This window comes from Poecilia reticulata, chromosome 1 (genome assembly GCF_904066995.2).
Source record: "Poecilia reticulata chromosome 1, P_reticulata-male-v2, whole genome shotgun sequence".
In the NCBI taxonomy this organism is placed as follows: domain Eukaryota; kingdom Metazoa; phylum Chordata; class Actinopteri; order Cyprinodontiformes; family Poeciliidae; genus Poecilia; species Poecilia reticulata.
Genome location: NC_088830.1, coordinates 25,905,268 through 25,926,715, shown reverse-complemented (window position 1 = coordinate 25,926,715; position 21,448 = coordinate 25,905,268). Strand labels below are relative to the sequence as shown.

The following is a 21,448-nucleotide window of genomic DNA, read 5'->3' as shown; positions in this document are numbered from 1 at the left end:
CATAAGTTAAACAAATCTATTGTTTTGCAAGAACAAAAAAACAGGAGAGTCAGAGTGAGTAATTCTGAGTTAGGCTCACGAATGGGCAACATGCTGAGCTAACCTCTGATATAAATAAGAACCTTTGATATAAATAAGATTTACTGTAAATAATACTCTGAAACATCCCACTTCTCACCCAACAACCACATGGATGGATCAGCTGATTTTTTATTTAATTTATCAGCTCTTTAATTATTAATAATGTGTGGGTTTTATACAACACCTTCTAAAAATATTTGTCGTTTTACAACCATTTTGTGGTCGACCAAAATAAGTTACTGGTAATTGTGAAGTGGAAACAAAACTTTGTTTTCAAAATCCAAAAACTTTGGCATTCGCTTGTAATCTGATAACCCCAAGTAAAATCCGGCCTTCAGAAGTCCCTGAATCAGGATGTAAATTTAACCTGCGTGTAATTTAACCTCTGTATAAATGAAGACGTTCTGTTTCTGGCCTCTGGGGTTTGATACAGAACATTTGTCACAAATAATTTAGAAGAAATTTGAAAGAAGTTGCTCTTTTCAGATAAGAAATGTGTGCTCAGGTTGATGTGCAGCGTTAGCATTCACATATTTCTGTGTTAGAATGGCCCAGTCAAAGTCCAAGCCTATTATTCAGTTGGAAATCTGTGGCATGACTTTGCTGTTTACGGTCTCTCTCCACTGAAAGTGACAGAACGGAGGTTGTTTAGCAAAAGAAAAAATAAGAGGAGTAAATCTCTGCTTCCTAATCTGGTAGAGAGAAATCCTAAAAGATCTGCAGCTGAGATAAAGCAAAAAGTAACCAAGACATTGAGATATCGTCTCAGGGGTGGGGAGCCTCGTGCCGAATACTGAACATGCATGCCACACTTTTAAGATTCTGAAAATTATACCGTTTCAAAATGACATGCTACTTTTTACACTTTTGTTAAATTAATTACAGTGAGGGCTGCACAGTGGCGCAGTTGGTAGAGCTGTTGCCTTGCAGCAAGAAGGTTCTGGGTTCGATTCCCGGCCCTGGTCTTACTGCATGGAGTTTGCATGTTCTCCCTGTGCATGCATGGGTTTTCTCTGGGTACTCCGGTTTCCTCCCACAGTCCAAAAACATGACTGTCAAGTTAATTGGCTTCTCTAAATTGCCCCTAGGTGTGAGAGTGTGTACATGGTTGTTTGTCCTGTGTTGCTCTGCGACAGACTGGCGACCTGTCCAGGGTGACCCCGCCTCTCGCCCGGAATGTTAGCTGCAGATGGGCACCAGCAACCCTCCCGACCCCACTGAGGGACAAGGGTGTAAAGAAATGGATGGATAGTAAAAATACTCCTAAAACAAAATTTTTTCCAAAAATAGTTACTCTAGTGAAAGAAATTGCGTAAATGTAACGAGTTACTCTCCGACTCTGCTGACACGCTGTGCGTACGGTCAACAGACGGTCAGCGCTGTTACGTAATCCCGTTATCAGGAGGTTCGGGTCGCCTGGAGCGGACCGACGTTTCACACCTCCAGCTCAGACATGTCAGGCATCCAGGGCGTCTCTGCAGCCCTTCATCAGCAGAGGAATGCAGCCGGGCAGCTTTCACACACAGCAAACACACACGGCTGACTGGTCCGGCCACACAGCCGGGCTCTCTGGGTGTGTTTACCTGTCTGGAAAAACATACTTTTAATGTTGCTAAGATACCACATGTTATACTGTGGTTACTCTGAAACACAATGGAGGAAGTGGTCAGCGGAACCACATGTGGATTTATGAAGGTTTCTCTGCAGGCTGCAGGTTTCATCTCATTTATACCAAACCTTTGCAAATCATTTAATTTGTTCTTTGGGGGGATTTTCTTACCCTACATATGTGCTGTGAAGTTTTTTCACTTCAAAAACAAGGCGTAGCTTTTGTCTAGTTTCCCTTAGTGCACTGAGCGCCTTCAGCCAGAGACTGATGATACCAAAGAGCACCACAGGAAATAACTTCTGCCTGCAGCCGTTTGTTAATTATTTAACACTAGTAGCTTGTCAATCAATAGTCAATTTCTCAGCAAAATATAGGAACTTATTTTTCATCAATGATTCCTTAACATTGAAGAGAAAGCACTGGTTTCACTGGCAAATTATTTCACTTTTAACTTGGGGAAATGTATTGTTATGAGTGAAATAATCTGCCAGTGAATCTAGTACTTTTTAAAAACAATTTTAAGGAATTATTCACTTGCTGAAAAGTTACGTGTAAGTTAGCTTTGTGAAAGTCTGCCACTGGTTTTCTTTCTAATGTAATAAAATATTTGGACTAGAAACTAGACCAAATATACTCTAAGATTTACTGCTTTGCACTGCGAGCCGCAGTGAGTCATCATCTATAAATGTTAAAAACAGTGGAGGACGTTCCCAGGCGTGGCCGGACAAGCAAAATGATCCAAAAACGCAGTGATGATTCATCCAGGAGGAAACAACAGAATCAAAACGAACATCTAGAAATGCAGGCCTGACCTACTTCAGTTGGGGTCAGAGGTCACGATTCAAAACTAAGAATCCGAACAAAAATGGCCTCAACATCACACATAAGAAAATGTATTAATCATGTTTGTGTAAATGCTTTGTTTTTTTTTAAACCCACACTAATTTTGGTCTAGTTTTAGTGCAAATATCTTAAAACACTTGAAATAAAACAAAACTTTTACTTTTCAGTAAGAAACAGGAACCAATTTTAAGTCAATAATTCCTTAATGTTGATGAAAAAAATATTTCTCCCACATTAAGAGTTCAAATTTCTCGTACCACTGGCAGATTATTTCACTTATAACTTGCACTTTTTCATCAATATTAACGTATTATTGACTTTAAAAAGCTCCTCTGTCTGGCTGAAAAGTTACTTGTAAGTTAGTTTTGTGCTAAGATATTTGCAATAACAACTAAACCAAAATACTTGGTATGATTTTGTGTTTTTGCAGTGCAAAAACAGAAAAAGAATGGTGGTTATTTAAAAAATACCATCCATTTCCTGTAGAAGATATTTATAAAAAATGTTTGAGTCTTTTTACTAAAGGTCATAATGTAACATTTGCGTCTCTAAATGAGTTTTTTCAGTAATATTCTGAACTGAGGGCAAAAACGTCTCTTTGGTTTGTTAAGGTTGCAAATATTAACTTCACTATACATGTAATGCATTCAGATAAAGGTTTATTTTTTATTTTAATAATTCCTCACTGTGGTTGATAAAGTTGTAAAATATACATGAGAATAATAAGAGTCTGACTCTGTTGAGTTAAAAAGAGCAGAAGAAAATCAGCGCAGAAATCACAGAGATGGTAAAGAAAGCAACATGTCTGAAAACTGCCAACCCTGAATAGAAAGGAGTAAAAAAATAAATAAAAAAATGAGGGTGTGTCACTTCAAAATGGCTGGCAGGTTCCCAGAGCTCAACTAGTGTCAAATGTTTAGATCAAATCTGATAGATTTCAATAAAACAAACAAAAAAGAAACATTGTGCAACAGGAACTAAGACTGTGAATTAAAAGTGTCATTTATATTCTCCTTAAAGATATTTCACACATTTCTGTTATCAAATATGGCGGATCTAAAGAGCAGAAAGGGCAGCTGGGTAAATATTCTGGGTTTTGTTTTTGAGAGAAGGTTAAAGGTAACAGAGTTGAGCAATATTTTTTTTTAAATGCAGGTAAAATGATGTAAACCATCACACACACACACACACACACACACACACACACACACCCTGCTCAAGCATCCGCTCGTCCTCACACTCCCTGCATCCCCACAGAGGTTCATACTGAGACACACCTTCCTTCACAAATGGACTATTAATGAATTAAATCATCTAAATGCCAAAGATATGGACGGCGCTGTGCAAAAGTCCTGAGTCATTTCTGAATTCTTTACATGCTGCTTTGATTTGACAGACTTTTATTTTGTCTTCTCAAACTTCCCTCAGGCTTAAAGTTTTGGACATTTTCTGCTTTTCTGCGTCAGTTCAATTCAGGCAATTCACAACGCATCATCTAACTTTACAAATCCAATCACACATTTAATCCAATTGATCCTAGTTGTTAAACATTGGATGGAGTTCAGGTAATTATTTAAATTGGCTTAAAACGATTTAATCTTGGGAAACCCGGCAGATTGAATTCACCGCTTTGTCTCTTTACCTGCGTTTCCATAACAAATGTGCGCAAAACCTTTTACACTCCTTTTATCAAGTAATAATGACGTATAAAAAAAGAATCAGAAAACAGATTTTGGTGCCGATATATTTTATTTCTGAGCCTGGAGAGAAAATGAAGACATTCCCATCATTATTTTCAGATGTTTCCAACAATCCTCAAGACTCTTCACTGCAAAACCACAAAGTCCAACCAGGGGTGTTGGTCCGGTTTCTGCTGCAAATATCTTATTACACTACAAATAAAACAAAACTAATCTAGAAGTAACTTTTCAGCAAGATATAGGAGCTCGTTTTAAATCAATAACTCATTAATTTTGATGAAAAAATACTAGATTATTTAGCTCATGAGTGAATTTATCTGCCAATGGAAATGGCACTTTTTCTTTAATATTAAAGAATTATTTACTTAAAACAAGCACCCATTTCTCGCTGAACTTACTTGTCAGTTTGTTTTTCTTATTTCAAGTGTACCAAGATATTTGTAGTAGAAACTAGACAGAAAACACTTGGCAAGATTTAGTGTTTTTGCAGCGTTAGAAGCCGCAGGAGAGGAATCCATCTTACTTCAACACAAACGATGAGAGAAGAACAAAAACATTAAAAAAGACCAGCAGCACAGATTCATGAAGGTCATAAAAAAAAACCTCATCTGCTAAGATTATCACAAGGAAATCAGGTCCAGAAAGGAGGAGAGGAAGTCAGCTGGTTGGGTTTAGAGGACAAACTGCTCTTTACTACAAAAACAATGGGTAGCAACAGATGTTGTAACAATGCTGAACTTCCAGACATGCTATTCATGTAGTAAAAACATTTATACTATGAGGTGTGGTGGTGTGATGATGGAAAGGCTGCTAAAACCTTCCGGATGGCTTAATGTCTGCTGAAGGTAGAAACAAAACTCCAGCAGGAGCGTCGAGGCTGAAAATATGATCAGGGCGATTCAGTCTGATCTGAAGTAAATTTATAACAAAACTTGGGAGTCTGCTGCATAAACCTAACTGGACCTGAAAGGTTTGAATTACAACAATCTGGGAAAATGTCCAAAGAAAATCAAAAAGCAAAGCTGACATTTTCCTTTTAATAGATGGTAAAAATAGTTTTTTCTTAGTTTTATTGATTAGCTCTCATATCACCAATATGAACAAACTGAAGTATGGAAATCAGAAGAAAGTTAAAAACTGAAAACACCAGTTCATATTTAATAATTCAATACTGAACATATTCATTAAATATCTCCACTATAGGGCTTATAGGAGATATCAGACTGGTTCTGAATCATATTTCTTGATCTAATGGGTCCAATTTATCCAAGAGCAAACAGATAATCAGAGTTAATTGGCCGGTTTCAGATCCATCAAACAGGTATTAAAATAACTCTTTTCTAAGTTTCAGGTGTGAACATCCTGGCACTTCCATTATAGAAACAATAGAAACGAAGATCATTCTGAGTCACCTGTTGGATTTATGAATATCCAGACACTAATGTCTGGAACTATCCGGTTTTATAGAATCCAGCTGAACATGGGGTCATATTGCTACTTGAAGCTCGTCTATAATCTCAGTTTGAAGGTCGGATTCACTCTGCAGACTCCACCAATTTGGGGAAAAATAGGCACGTTTTTTTGATCGACCTGGAGCCCCGTCGCCTTCGGCTCTTCGGCTTAGCTGCCAAAGCCAAATATGCCCTTGATGTAGCCGGTCAGGCCGCCTTTGCCCTTTTGCTCCACCTTGTCATCCAGCGGTGGGAAGGCCACGTGGTTGAGGGCGAGGTCGAAGAACAGAGGCTTACAGGGGATGGGCTGGAACTCCGGCGGGAACTGGACCAGGTTGGGATGCTTCCCAACCAGAGTCTTGTCCAGGTGGAAGTTGTCCAGGTGTTCACACAGAGGCTGAGGAAAACATTCATTTATTACTGCACACGAGAACGAAGCTCGCAGACATCCATCGCTACACACAGATTTTGAGTGGACTCGGACCTGAACCCCCAGAGACGCATAAAGACAATTACAAATTCAGCCTTCCGTCACCTGCTTTAACCCAACTTTGGTCTGTTTGACTTGAAAGTCCGGTTCATTTAGGGAACCGATACAGATCAAAAGTGTGAGCCGTGGTCCGGAGATCGCTCCAAAAGCAGGAAGAGAACTGCAGCACAAGGCATTCTGGGTAAATACAACCAAAACAAACGCATGTCTGGGTTCTAGCGGGAGAAATTACTCATGCTGAGCCGATTGTCGAGTATTTTTTGGCTCATTTACCAAAGAAAAAAATAGAAATCCTACAACTGCTAAAATCTGACGCTACTCCATGTTTGTTTACATATTATGAAGAAGGAAGTCGACTTCTTATGAGGTTTTTGTCTCGTTTCCTTCAGTGGTTCTTGGTGCAGCGCCACCACAGGTGAAAATGCAATAAATGTCATTTTGGTCCCCAATCAAACAGAGTCTATGGGAATAAAATAACTTAGTTTATAAATAAATATCTTAGTACTAAAATGGATCAACCTTCCACTCAGGTCTTCTGGGTCTAGTCTGCTCTGCAGGATTCAGCCTTTATGTTCATCTAATCTTCAAAAAATAAAATAAAAATCCAGAAAACTGCAAAACAGCTGAAACACAGAGTTCCTTTAAATCAAGGCTAGAAACGCAGCTGGTTAGAGGCACTTTTGATTAATAACCCAAATATTGATTAATTCCAGTGTGAATTACAACTATTTTGCCACCGTTATGTTTTTTTTCTCTGGATCTCCGTGTTGCTGAGAGTTTACAGATAAACTTGACATATTTAATACTCACTATAACAATACATGGTAACAAAAAGCTGTTGGTTTTATTGGAAACACATCCAAGTTCCGAATCTTTACAAGATTAATTACTGACAATCCAAATTTATTGGAAAACCAGTACAGAGATAAAAATTAGACATGAATTATTGGCTGCATCAGGCACTGTAAAACTGTAATGTAGCACTTTTTATATAAATGAACAGTAAAATCTAACCTGTCTTACCGTGTTATCCTTCACCTGCTGCTGAGCGCTCACTTCAGGTGCTTCATCAGTGTCTGAAACAAAATTACATTCCCTCAGGACTTGACATGAAAAACAGAGGAACGAATCTGTACAATCAACATAAATCCATCTGGAGAAACGAGGTTTTCTGGAAGCTGTTCCCACCCAGAATGGCAGCAGCTTGCAGTGAGTATTTCTCAGCGTTGACCTCGGCGATGAGCTCCTGGACGTCAGGGAGATCCTGAAAACGTTCGGAAAGACGGTTTTACAAAGATCTCTAAAGAAAAAGAAAAAGAAAACGCTGCTGGTTATGAACAAACCTTGAGGCTGTTGTTGAGACTTTTGGACTTTGACTGGACCTCCTTGGCATATTTCAGGACTCTCTCGTACAGAACCAGCGCCTCGCTCCACTTCTTCACCAGAACGTAAGACTGAGCGATGAAGAAGCACCTGAAGAAAGAGAGACATGAGTCCACTGTGACTACAGGAGCTCATTTAATATTAAATATGACCATTTATATTAAATTAGACTTTAAGCAATCAATACTATTAAAACTGCAACTAAATTATTTTATCAATTATTCTATTAATAGGATAACAACTGGAAAAATCTGCACTTTAACCAGATTAAAGTTAAAGTGCAGATTCAATTTTGAATCTTGGCCTGTCAAGATTAGAAATGCAATCAAAATTTAAATAAATAATTAAATTCCTTTATTTTTGAATAAATATTTACTTTAGTGAACATTTGCTTGTTTGTAGCAAAGGATGCATCTGCAGCAAAAAAACACTTCCAACATCACAACTTGGCATCAATGCAGTTTGGGATTAATCTGTTGACCATTTTTCAACAAACTGATAGAAAAAGGAGCTTAATGAGAGTTTATCTTTTGCATCACTTGAACCAGATGAAGCCGAAACTGCCACTATTTACAAAGTTTTCTTTTTTATCTTTAATGTATATAACTTTTGTAAAGTTTTAGCTTAATTGCTGCTCTGAGTGAGTCGCTCTTTTTTTTTTATTATTTGACCTTTTTGAATCTTACACAAGTCACCAATTAATCAACTAAATTAGTTGATCATTTCAACAACTGATTCATCACAAATGATCATGTCAGCTGTAAATGCTTTAAAACCTAAAAACGTTTGTAACTAATCAGACTTTGCAGGATTTAAGTAAAAATCTACAAAGCTTTTCCTGCAGAAGATTAATTTTAGAGATTCTTCTAGTAGAAATTTGAAGCAAAAACACAGTAAAAACTAACCTGTAGGCCTTGTAGACCAAAGTCTTGAGGGAGACTTCCTTCTGGAAGGTGTGGTCGTCCTCCAGACCCTGCAGGGTGGAGAGCTCAGCCAGACTCTGCAGAGAGAGAGAGCAGATATCACTGAGGGCGAGCGAGGACGACCATCGCATCATGACACATAACAGCCAATGTGAACAGTCTGTCACATTTAAGGTGGAAATGCAACGTTTCTGGGTCCGGTGCCGACCTGCAGGATGATGTCGTAGAGTCGGATGAGGTCTTGTGGACGGGGGCCCCTCTTGTTCTCGTCAGCGCCGGTTTCCTTCAGTTTCGCCTGCAGAGTGTGGGCCATGCTCTCGTTTCTCTTCACCAGCGTGCACAGCTTGATGTAGGTCAGATAACTGGGGAAGAAGAGCAGCAGCAGGGATATCGGGTGAAAACAAGGAGGAAAAAATAAAACCCGGCACAATCCTCAGTGTTCCCAGGCCGGGCTCAGGCTGCAGCGGCGCATTGTGACGGGTTTGTCACTTAACACATCGACACAAACACGTCAACCAGCAAAACGGCGGCTGTACAGGGGGGATCTGAGGATTGTGGGAATGTTGATTTACATCCAACTAATGAAGTGAAGTGGAGCGATTTGACTGACGCACAAGCCTTTGATTTTTACCTGTGCAGGAACTGAAGGTTGGACACTTTCCCACTTTCATTATCGGAGCTCCTCTCTCGCTGTTTCTGGAATCAGAAGAAGTATCGCTTTTGATTTTCGTCCGCATTTATTTTAAACAACGCACTTCAAACCAACTTCAGGCCCAAAATCCATCACAGCAGATTCTCTGGGTTTTCACTAAAAATAAAACATTAAAATCTCTGGCATCTCTGCTGCACCAGGAGGATGCGATAAAATTCAAAACATGAAAACTTATAACTAGCCTAGCACTGCTTCAGCCGTGCTGTGTCTCATGTTAAATCTTAGATTACATTCACACAGCACATCTCGATGCTCACTTCAGATTATTTGTTGAATTTGATTATTTTCATTTGATTATGGTTGTTCATGTTACTAATTAAATGTGCCGTTTCCTGAATAATGGACGGCGTCGTTTATAGATCGATTTTAAAATAGTTTTTCCATCAAGAACTGAAGGTTTGGTCACATCATAAGATGAAGGAAGCCATGACTGCTGAAACCAGAGGTGGGGATTTATCGCATCGTTTATCATTTTCACAATAAATTCCAATTAAAGCCGTTTAAACCCTCCAAAACTGTCCATAATCATCAGGATTGTTAGTTTTACTATTGTAAAAAGTATAAATAAATATGAAAATATGATTAAATGCAGTTACTGTGTGCATTTTAGTGATAAAAATCACACTTTTCTCTCTAACTGGTTTCCTAAAGAAACATTACAAATGGTAACGTTTTTATGACTTTTATGAGAAAAAAACAGTTTTTATCAGAATAGTACCACAAAATATTGTGATAAAACGATGTTGAAAATGATCGGATACATTTAATTTAGTGTTGCATATGGAAGTCAGAATTTTTAGAAGGTGAAAAGTTTTTAGATTTGGGCCGTTTCAGTTTGCCCTGAGGTAATAAAGAAATTAGAATAAAAGTAGGATTTGGGTCACATTTGTAGCCGTAACATTTTTAATCGACGTTTGAAGGAAAAGGTAGCAGCAAACTTGGATGTAGATGAAAAACACAGGAAAACCTGCTCCACTGCGCTTCCAGTACATTATGTCTAAAGTGGGACTCTACCTAATTATTCTTTAGTAACGTTTGAACATCCAAACCACTTCCTGTGTGCTGGGCCTCAGTTTTCAGATTGGTAGGACCTCGGCGCGCCTCTTACCGCCTCGTTCTTCAGTTCCTCCCTCACGGCCTGGATGGTGTCTCTGCACTCGGCCAGCAGCGTCTCGTACAGATGCTCTTTGGTCTCCTCGTTGACGGCCTGCGCAACAAAAACACCAGGCCGGACCTGCAGAGTTCATCTCCAGGACGACAGAACAACGTTCTCCAAAATGACACCAGTTCATCTACATGAAGGGTTGCTTTAACTCTATTTAATCATATTAAAGGACGAGGAGTTTGTAGAGTTGTAACTATGTGAAGTTTGCAACAATGAAGCAATAGTAAAGGCAGGAATGTGACGGTGATAAACTTCAGGAGACGCAGGTATGTGGCCCGGCGGGCTCATCGTACATTCCTGCACATCACTCATGCGTCGCAGCGTAGTTTCAGGGTTCAGATCGACAGAACTGGTCTCCTTCCCATCGACAGAAAATCTCAGAAACACTCAGATATGAGAGGAAACGTGTGGCGCATTGTTTTCATGTTCAAGAGCAAATTTGTTTTACTGGAATCCAGTTACTGCAGCTACTCGTGACGTTATTATAAAACGAGAAGCCATTTTGGATTTACAGTTTTTGTTAGAATTAAGAGTTTAAAGTAGAAGCCCAGAAGTTACTGTGATAAAAGATAATATTGTTGTTTTTAGACTATTTTCAAGTAATGTTATGGTAATGCAAGAACACATTCGCACATATCAATAAACTTTAAATTCTAATGAACATTTAACACTGGAACTGGAAGATGTTTTAAATACCCCAAATAAATAAAAACAACAAATAAAATGAATTATAAAGTCTCTAAACAAAATGAGCCTTCAAAAAAATGAGCTTGTTGAAACCAAAGCAGCAGATTGAAAAGTTTATCCAGTTTTTGGTAGAAAAAGAGGAAAAACAACAACAAATGTAAATTATTGAGCTTGTTTCAATTTATCATGCGATTAATTGATTTATTGCAACAGGCCTAAAAGCCATGGTATTAAATAACCCCTGTAAGAATATTTAACAGAAGCAGAAGTTTCTGAGTGCAACTCTGAACAAATGAGCAAAGATCTTCATTTCCCCCACAATCTTGGAAGAATAAATACATTTTTATAAAGTAGCTTTATAACTGCTTTTAGGATTACAATACTTCACATCCTGGTTGCTGTAATTGTTTTGTTTTTGGTAAATAAAATTCATCTGAAGTTGGATTCGTCTAATTTCTGAACTGGGTGAAAACCAGATATTTTTTTAAATAAAAAAAAAGGTTTATGCTCCTGGTTAAAATTTATTGAAACTCTTAGAAAGCTCAGAGTTTGGTTGAGAAAAAAATAAATAAAATTTTGATTTTCACGTTTCTGAGGTCAAACAATGGAGAGGAAGCAACAGGTTAGAGGATTTCACCAGAACATTCCTGGATGAGTCAAAAGCTGCTTCCATCCACCCAGGATTGTGACGTTTGTTTGAGCTGCAGACTTTCACCAACACCCAGCCGGAGCCCCGCATGACCAGCAGAACCAGTTGGACGTCCTGTTCAGAGTCAGGGCTGGACACACAATCGGATCGGAGATGGGAGAGGCTCTGCACTTCAGACTGATGTTCTCTGACCCTAAAGGGAGTTTATCAGCCGTTTCCTACTGGGAAGCAACACCTCTGATACAACACGGTGATATAAAGTATAATTTAGATGCATAAAATAAAAAAATAAAAACGCAGAACGGTGCTGATTAGAAAGCAGCTTCGGCTCACGTTTTGAGCTCAACATGATAGACTTTAATGCTGCAGGTTTTTCCCCCAAAGACTCTTTTTAAGACTGAAATGTGTTGGGGAAATAAATCTGCTGCATCTCCGTCCAGAGACCTGCTGCTGGGTGTGGCTTTGTGAAATGCACAGAATGCAGCTGCACGATGAGACGCGACGTGCCAGAGAGCTGAGTGGTGGCGGGCGTGACAGGCGAGCCGAAAGAGGAGAGCCAGGAATGTTTGGCTGATCGGGCGGGGGATTCACAGCAGAGGACAGCGCCACGCACTGGTGGCTCCAGGAACTGCGTATAAAGGAAGGCCAGGAGCGCTCCAAACTTTTCAACATAGACCAGAAACCAAACGTTTGAAATACTCAGATCAATTTTCCCGATTGCAGTTTTCTGGACGATCTTTAAAAGGGCTGATCTACCGATTGCGATTTGAGTTGATACCATTTGTCGCGGACTTCTAGGCTCCAGAACCAAAAATGTCCAATGGAGGTCGTGGTGACGTACTTCTGATTTCATCGTTTTAATATATATATATATATACTCAGCGAATGTCTCAGGCAATGGAGAACAGAAGACAAGGTGCTGGAGGTACCATCATGGGAGGACAAGCCCCTACATGGGATGTACCACCGACAAATAACTGAAGTGGCTGATGTCAGGAAAACCTACCAATGGCTGGAGAAAGCTGGACTCAAGGACAGCACAGAGGCTCTCATCCTGGCCGCCCAGGAACAGGCCCTAAACACCAGAGCAATAGAGGCTCAGATCTACCACACCAGACAAGACCCAAGGTGTAGGTTGTGCAAGGAGGCCCCTGAGACAGTCCAGCACATAACAGCAGGGCGCAAGATGCTGGCAGGGAAAGGGTACATGGAACGACATAACCAAGTGGTGGGCATAGTGTACAGGAACATTTGTGCAGAATATGGACTGGAAGCCCCGAGATCAAAGTGGGGAACACCCCCAAAAGTGGTGGAGAATGACCAAGCTAAGATCCTGTGGGACTTCCAGATCCAGACAGACAAGATGGTAATGGCGAACCAACCGGACATTGTGGTGGTGGATAAAGAACAGAGGAAAGCCGTTGTGGTGGATGTAGCAATACCAAGTGATTACAACATCAGGAAAAAGGAGCATGAGAAATTGGAGAAATACCAGGGCCTCAGGGAGGAACTGGAAAAGACCTGGAAGGTGAAGACCACAGTGGTGCCTGTGGTCATCGGGGCAGTCACCCCCAAACTGGAGCAGTGGCTCAAACAGATCCCAGGAACAACATCAGACATCTCAGTCCAGAAATGTGCAGTTCTAGGCACAGCCAAGATACTGCGCAGAACCCTCAAGCTCCCAGGCCTCTGGTAGAGGACCCGAGCTCAGAGGATGAAACAGACCACCCGCGGAGGGTGAGAAGGGAATTTTTTATATATATATATATATATATATATATATATATATATGTGCTTTATTTCTTATAAAAATGTAGACAAAATAATTACTAAAAATCTCTTACAACTTAGTTGAAAACAAAAGTTTACTTAATCTGACAATTCAAGTTCAAAAAGTGAAAAAAAAAAAAAAAAAAGATTTTACAAAAACCTCCTCATCACACCGAACATTCACCAAACCTCCACCAAACACCCGGTGTGTTCTTAATCACTTTATCTAATGGAAGAGTCTAAAAGCTACCAAAGTCATCTAAACAATTTCAGATATAAAAATTCATTACCAATTTTGGTTTTGAACCAACTTCAGTTTATTCCAACTGTCCAAAAAAAAAAAAAAAAAAAAAAACTCATAGAAATGACTGTTTACAAAATTTCAGCATAAATGGCCACAACACCATTTTGTTTCCGTATGAAATGTTGCTAAAATATAGCAAGAAAGTCGCCGAGTTGGCAACAGTTGGGTGACATGACCTGGTGGGCCGGTCCGTCAGTCGGACCTCTCCAACAGGAAGGACAGCGGCTGATTTTTAAACTTCACATGATCACCAATCTCCCAAAATTAACAAAATTGGCGCCGATAAATTGGTGCACCCCTAAAAAAATAATTTTGAGTTTTTTTTTTAATTTTATATGCAAAATATTAAATTAATCATACCATTATGGAGCTAAAACAGTCTCATAATTCGCACATGACGCGTTTGTGAATTATGAGACTGTTTTAGCTCCATATACCACATTAAACAAAAAGGGACTTTTTTTGTCTTAATAAAAGGTGAACAGTTTCTTTTTTTATTTTCAGTTTATTTGGTCTGACTGAACAAATTTAAGTTGTTTTGTTTTTACATGTTTGACCACGCTGGTGAAGCTATTAGTGCATTTAAATGTGCTGAACTGGCGCAGAGTTGACAAATACATTTGTACTTCTGTACATTTATGTCTGCGTAAAAAAAAAAAACTTTAAGTGAATTCAGCTGTTTTTCTGTATCTGATCATATTGACTCTCACTAAACCTCAGACCTCTGTGTTGGTACCAGAAGTTAAAAAAGAGAATCGGTGCGTCCCGAGTAGAAACTTAGAGACGTCAAATGACAGAGGGACCGAACTAAACTTTGTCATTAATGAGCCACTCATTTGGTCACCTGCTGGATGACCTCACATGCCCTCTGCACAGACGATGAGCCTGGACCTAAAGGTCGTCGGTTCAAACATCTTCTTTCCTTTGTTATACTTACAAAAACAATTTTGAAAAAATATACAAAAAACTTTAAGTGAATGCGTCTTTTCTATTCCCAGAATTCGTTTTGAAGATTTTTATATTTTACACAAAGTGAGAGGAAGCAAAGGAAAGACAAGCGTCTCAAAGTGAGCCCCCTGGTGGCCAGTTTGTGTAATAACCAGCAGAGAACGTTCATATTGCTTCAACTACATTTAACTGCAGATTTTAGCAGCTTTAGTACAAATTAGTGATGCACCGATATGAAAGTTTGGGCCAATATTGATATCCGTTATGGCAGATAAACGACACCACATGCACTTCTCTATTGTTTTAACACCTTTGAAAAAAGGACATTTAACTTAAGAACATCTGTTTGTTTTAAAGGGTGCTGTCTGCGTTGAGATTATCACGCTTTTAAAAACATGTTCAAGAGAGAGAGGCTGACCTGAGCGATGGCGGCCTCGTTGTCCGCCAGACCCAGGAGGAAAATCCGAGCCTTGTCGATCTTCACAGGAACGGTCCGGCCTCGCCACTCCACCTCGCTCATCATGGCCGCCTGCTTGGTTCTGGCTTGAGTGATCAGAGCCTGAGGGGAACAAAACACTCTGAATTTAATACCACCTCTGTGATTAAAGGACTTTTTAAATGTCTAATGACTGAACTCAACTCCCAAAGCGTCCAGCTGCAGCATCATCTGTGACGTCGTCAAGGCAACTTTTATTTTTTTATGGACTGCGTTTTGTTTTTTATAAAACCAACCAACTTTACAAATCCGCTTTTTTTTTTTACACCTTATTATTTTCTCTTTTTGTTGTGATCAAGAATAAAAAGTAGAGATAGTTAAAAATTTGCCGTGGCCGTCCAAGACTTCGGAATACCTTACCTCCAACTTTCATTTAAATCTCAGCTTGTTTTGTTTTGATCCAACTAATCTGGGCCGTTCACAATAAAATCATAAATCTTTCTACACCATTTATAAGGGCTTTTGTAGGAAAAGAGCCAATATTTTGCACGCTGCAGCTTCCAGTCTGAGATTGTGATTGTGTCCAGAAAGCTGCTGCCAGGCAAAGAGCAGCTGAAACGACACTTATTAAATGTTATGATGTCCAAAGCAAACCCGTTTCTGAAGTAAGCAAACAAACTTATTCATAAGATTTGTCTTTTGATTAACTGGAACTTCACGGAAATATAAATTAAAATAACATCAAATATTAGACCGAGCTGCTCTGAATGAAAACATCATCAGTAACAACAAAACTTGAGTTTGATTACGACCATCAAGTCAGATGCATTTTCAGAAGTATAAACATCTGATGTCATGAATTTAAAGAAAAAAAGCTTAGCGCTGCATCACCTCCAGCTTTTCAGCCATCATGCCGCCTCCTCCGCCGGTCAGCCTCATCTGCATCAGGTCATTGATGGCATTCTGGTCACCTGGAGGAGGTTCACCGTGAAAAGCTGTCAGAAAAGTCTCCCTACCTCAGAATAACCTGAAGCTGAGGCTCGGTAGCCAGTTACTCACCTATGTTGTAAGCACAATAGCGGATGTTGGGCGAAATCTCATCCACACGCTGGCGATACAGAACAGCCATCTCCTCGGTGAAGGCGCTGGCCAGTTTCTCATAAATGGTCCTGGCAAACAGCAGAGGAGATTACTTTTTTTTTGCTCTTCTTCGTACATTTATTGACATAAATCCAACACGAAGCCCATTTTTCAGACACTGTACTGCAAGTAAAGTTGGATTAAAACTCACTTGCACTTGTTGAAGGCCTCCATCGCAAGTTTCCACTCCTGCAGCTCAAAGTGAACCATCCCCGTCAGGTACGCCATGTAAGCCTGGAACAAATCGATCAGCAATGACTGAAAACAGTTTCATTCCTCTCCGTTTACAAGTTTAGTAAGAAAAAAAGAAAGGTTAAGTGGAACACAGGGAACTTTTAATTCAGAGAAAAGTACAAGACACTTTATATCTGGCAGCTCCAATCCTTTATTTTCAGCATTTATTCCACACACTCTCATCATGAAAGTGTTGTGAAGTGTTAGCAGGTCTTTAGCGAACCTGTGCTTCCAGTTTGGTCTTGGCGTCGACACGGGGGCTCTCGCAGAGCTTCTCCAGCTTCTCGCTGTGCTTGGCGGCTTTACGTAAACGAGAGAGCAGGTGGAACTTCTTCCTGGGCTCCGTGTTGGCCTCCTGCTTCAGCTGCATGGCGTAGCTCCACGCGCGCTCCGCCTCCATCAGGACGAGCAGCAGGTACCTGCAGGGACGAAGGGAAGCTTCACGCATGCACTCATTTACCGGCGGACATGAACTTTGCAAGAAAACAGCCAAAGTAGTTTGTTAAACTGTTGCAACTTCCAGGACCTTTAAATATGATGCCATAGACGATCGAGGATAAAATAAGGAAAAACTTCTATTCAAGACAGCGACGTTTAAATTGTCGTCAGTGGTTACATTAATCAGGGAATTTATTTTTGCTCAATTATAATGAATAACTCACCTGTCCATGGTGTTAATTGGCTGTATGTAATATAATGGAAACCTGACCAACATATACTCTATATCTACTTTTTTCATTCAGTCTTTTTTTTTATTTAAAGAACTCTTGTACTCCCCCAAAAAATGTGAGAAAATAAAAAGAATTACACATGAAAACACACTTAAAGTCCAGAAATAAACTGTTATTTGAAAATAATAATAATTAGTTTCATAGCAGAATTTTCCCAATTGCCATTTTATTTTTATTATCAGTGTAATTTTTTTAATTGGGTTTGATGCAAATCGAAGGTCATAAATTCTGTATAATTTTAAACTTTTTCTACAACCATAGTAAAAATTGCTAATGTATCTATTTAACCAAAGAAGATGTATTTTTACTAGATTTTGTAACAACTTGATAAAACACACAATGCATTGTTGTCCTGTAGAACAATTTAAAGGGGCGGTATCATTATTCTCCAGGCACATTGTGCTACAAAATGGAATGATTAAGAAACTGTCACTAAAACAGGTTTATATGTCAAACATAAATTAAAAGAAATTGCTTTGTAACTGGCCTCTCTCTTTAATTGCTTTGTGGAAATAGACGCATTGTGAAACCAAGCGTCAAGACACACCTGACTGGTTGCAACAGGAGATTCAATGATTTCTCAAACATGCATGAAAGAATCAAGGCAACATTATGATATGATGTACAGCTAAAATTAAGTCAATTTTACAAAAATACCCCCCCTTAGGAACTGATTATATTGTTATTTTTTCTTTAAAAAAATGACATATTTAATGACCAAAAGCTACGACTTGATTAACTAGTGTTGCACCAGGGTCCAAGTTCACATCAGCCGTCACCAACCTGCTGTCAGAAAGGATTTCCACTGTGATTTTCTTTCCAACAAACTTGTGTCTGTTTCCCATCTTGAAGCCAAGAGTCTTTCGGAGGCGGCGCAGCCTACGAGAGCAGTAGCCCCTGCAAAGAATTAAAAAAAAAGGTATTTACACTGACATAAAGTAAGATAAATGTGCATTCACTTTAAAGCAACTCCATTTAGAGACAATACAGCAGATATATTCTATTTTCACCTTTGGGATTCTCTTCGGTTAGCTCATTTGTTTACATTGTACAGATTTCTATGACAAAAAGCACAAAACATTTACTACAGTAATCTATTAGAAGTACTTTAAAGAGCAGTTTTACTGCACAATACTTTTTATTTCAGTAATAACTAGATAAAGTAATGCTACGCTCACTTAAGTTACGTTTTTGCATACTTAAGTTACTTCACTGAATGAGGATTAATCATATTTTAACTAAAAATGCACCAAATAGACTGTATACTTAAAGTAGGACTCCTTTGTACACTAGATTTGTTTTTATATCTGCAGCTCCTTTAGGAAATGAAATGAATAGAGTAAGCAGCATATGTTGTCACTGGGACTATTTTACACTATTCTAATCTTATATATATATATATATATTCCTTACTGTAGTTCTGAGCTTAACAGCTTCATGCTGAGAAACCTCTGCCTGAATTTAAACCTCTGCCCTTTACCTTGTACCTGTTCTTTAAAATATCAGAATTTGCACATAACCTTATATTTTGAGCTCGTTAAGTTTTCTTTTTTTACAAATTTAAATAAAATGTTATGTTCACAACTACTCAACGTAGCCTTTTTTAACCAAATACTCTTACCTGAGTACAATTTTTAGCTTCTCTACCACCTCTGACTGTACTGAACCATAATATTTTACATCTGTATATTAATAGAGGTATGAATATTTGTTTTCCAAGTTTGTAAATGCAGTTTGAATAGAAACTGAGCTACATAATGACCCTGAAGGCCAGTTTGTACCCAGACGTAATCTGGCTACTCACCTGTATCTTTGGTAGTCTCCGTGCCTGAGGCCATGCTGCTGCTGGGACTCCTTGATGATTTGAAGAACTGCGATTCAGTGTTAAGAGACAAACTTTATATATATATATATATATATATATCAATAGACAAATGTGACACAATCAAGTCTGAACGTGTGTGCAGCGCTGGCACCAGATGAATGAACCAACAGTGAGCCTAGAAAGCGCAGAGCTAATGAAACTTAAAAGATGGTACACGTTTTTTCTTCTTCAATATTTTAGCGTTACTTTTCTGTGACAAGCTGAGTTTTACAGGTAGACAAAATATCTGCTGATTAAATAAATTATTCAACGTTCTGCGATGTCAAAAATAAAACGTTTTCATGTCCACCAATAGTAGTCAAATGACACGTAGCCTAACCAAGCTAACCCTTTCAATTGCGTTACCAAGCAGCTAACGTTAGCTTAGCTTTGATGAACTAGAAACAGCTTCGCTCATTAAAAAATCACCACTCCGATGAGAAACCCCACAATGTGAAGGATACTTTCCAAACCCAGCCATCCTTCTCGTACATTCTCTTTATTTTCTTCCGTAGGAGGGAGTTTAGTATCGATCTGCTTGTCCGCAGTCATCTCTGCAAGCTAACAGCTAATCTGAATCACACACACCAACAGCAGACCCACTAAGAGGCATGAGAAATGGGTTAATCTCGCGAGATTTGGAGAATGGCCTATCTTTAAAGAGATATAAAAGCAAATTAAACAACTTTACTGACTAGTGCGACTTCAACATATTCAGATACATTTACTTGAGTAACTTTATAGTAATACTCGTTTTCCTTTGCGGTGCTTTTTACTTTTACTTGAGTGTTATTATTATGAAATACTGATACTCTTAATAAAATTTCTGGATTCTCTACAAACTGCGAGTAACTGAATAAAACACAGTTTCTTGTTTCTTCCTAGTTCCCTGCTTTAACACACCTGATACAGATGATCAGTGGTGGGAAGTAACGAAGTACAAGTACTTTGTTACTGTACTTAAGTACAATTTTCGTGTATCTGTACTTTACTTAAGTAGATTTAATAATGGATACTTTCTACTTTTATTCCACTACATTTTACAGTAAGTATCTGTACTTTCTACTTCACTACATTTCTACAAAACCGTCGCGTTACTCGTTACATCCAAGTCGCGTTGCTCTTTTTTTCCGTTAAAATGTGAAGTTCCGGGACTTAAGGTGGCGCCGTAAAATCCGAGCAATAACGTGACTTACGTGTCTGTTGTTACCCATCTCCACCTTTACTCGCACGAAGCTCCAGACATGCGCAGTGGTTTCCTCTGAGCGAGTCTAATAATCAGTAATATAATAGCGCTGCATAAATTGATATGGCTACATGTAAAATCAGCAGCACTTCGCTTTCACAGACGGTGGGGACTTCGTCTAACTTTTAGCGTCACTTGGAAGGAAAGCTTAAAGAAAGGTAAGCTCCGTGGACGTGATGCTAGCAAAGCTAGCTGTACTGACTGAGACACATGTTGCATCTGTGATGAAAAAAAGTTGTCACTCATGCACTGAATTATTGTGTGGAGGTGTTGACTGAGGTGTTGCAAATATGGGACAACGCTGGTACATTCAGGAACAATCCGATTCTTGTGGACTGATCTTTACTGATTACATTTATTTCAGCTCTAAGTATTTAATATCTAGTTTTTTATGGGAATGTGGATCTTTCAGATCAATTTGAGAAGCAATTTTGATAAGTAAAAGTTAATTTTTTTGTGTCACGAGCGGGGAGTGTTGGTCTTGGGCAGGTGGTCTTGACTACAACTCTGCTACTGGCTCATTGGTTGCCTGTCCTCTCCCACCCACCTTCTTTCCATCCACTTTCTGTTGGATTTCTTTAAAAATAAAAGTCACTAGTAGCAAAAAAAAAAAGTGAAGTTCATTTTATGTTTGGACAGGAGACAAGATGTTTCCATCCCTGAAATTATGATGCATAGAATCACATATCCAAGTCTAAACCATGTTACAGAGAGTAAACAATAAAAACATGCTTCATCTGTGGCATTGTTCATTAAAATGGCACATTTCTAAAGTATTAAAATTAAATACGATCGGTACACTTAATGATATTAGCGATTAGGTAATCCATTCAGCAAGTACTTTTACTTTTAATACTTAAGTATTTTTAAAAGCCAGTACTTTACTTTTACTTAAGTACAAATGCTAATGTGGTAGTTTTACTTTTACTTGAGTACATTTTTGTCTGTGTATTTGCACTTTTACTTAAGTAAATTTTTTGAGTACTTTCTCCACCACTGCAGATGATTGTTACTAATTAAGTGATTTATGATGTAAATTGGTAACACTTTTTTTTCTTAAGATTTTTAAAAAATTTTAAAAA

At 38.8% G+C, this 21,448-nt stretch overlaps 1 protein-coding gene across 2 annotated transcripts; it reads right to left on the bottom strand.

Moving 5' to 3' along the window:
- Positions 1 to 4,263: 4,263 nt before the first annotated feature.
- srp68 (signal recognition particle 68) lies at positions 4,264 to 19,743 on the bottom strand. 2 transcript variants are annotated; one of them, XM_008417645.3, is made up of 16 exons: positions 19,585 to 19,743; positions 19,061 to 19,127; positions 18,040 to 18,153; positions 16,749 to 16,944; positions 16,443 to 16,525; positions 16,211 to 16,320; positions 16,043 to 16,122; positions 15,134 to 15,274; positions 10,301 to 10,399; positions 9,112 to 9,176; positions 8,689 to 8,842; positions 8,463 to 8,557; positions 7,518 to 7,647; positions 7,363 to 7,438; positions 7,189 to 7,250; positions 4,264 to 6,081 (listed from the first exon to the last, which is right to left on the bottom strand). In XM_008417645.3, the coding sequence occupies exons 1-16, from the start codon at positions 19,670 to 19,672 to the stop codon at positions 5,854 to 5,856; spliced, it is 1,788 nt and encodes a 595-aa protein (XP_008415867.2). In that variant the 5' UTR covers positions 19,673 to 19,743; the 3' UTR covers positions 4,264 to 5,853. The 2 variants fall into 2 exon arrangements, with proteins under 2 accessions (XP_008415867.2, XP_008415873.1); XM_008417651.3 differs by having other exon boundaries at positions 7,198 to 7,250.
- Positions 19,744 to 21,448: the final 1,705 nt, after the last annotated feature.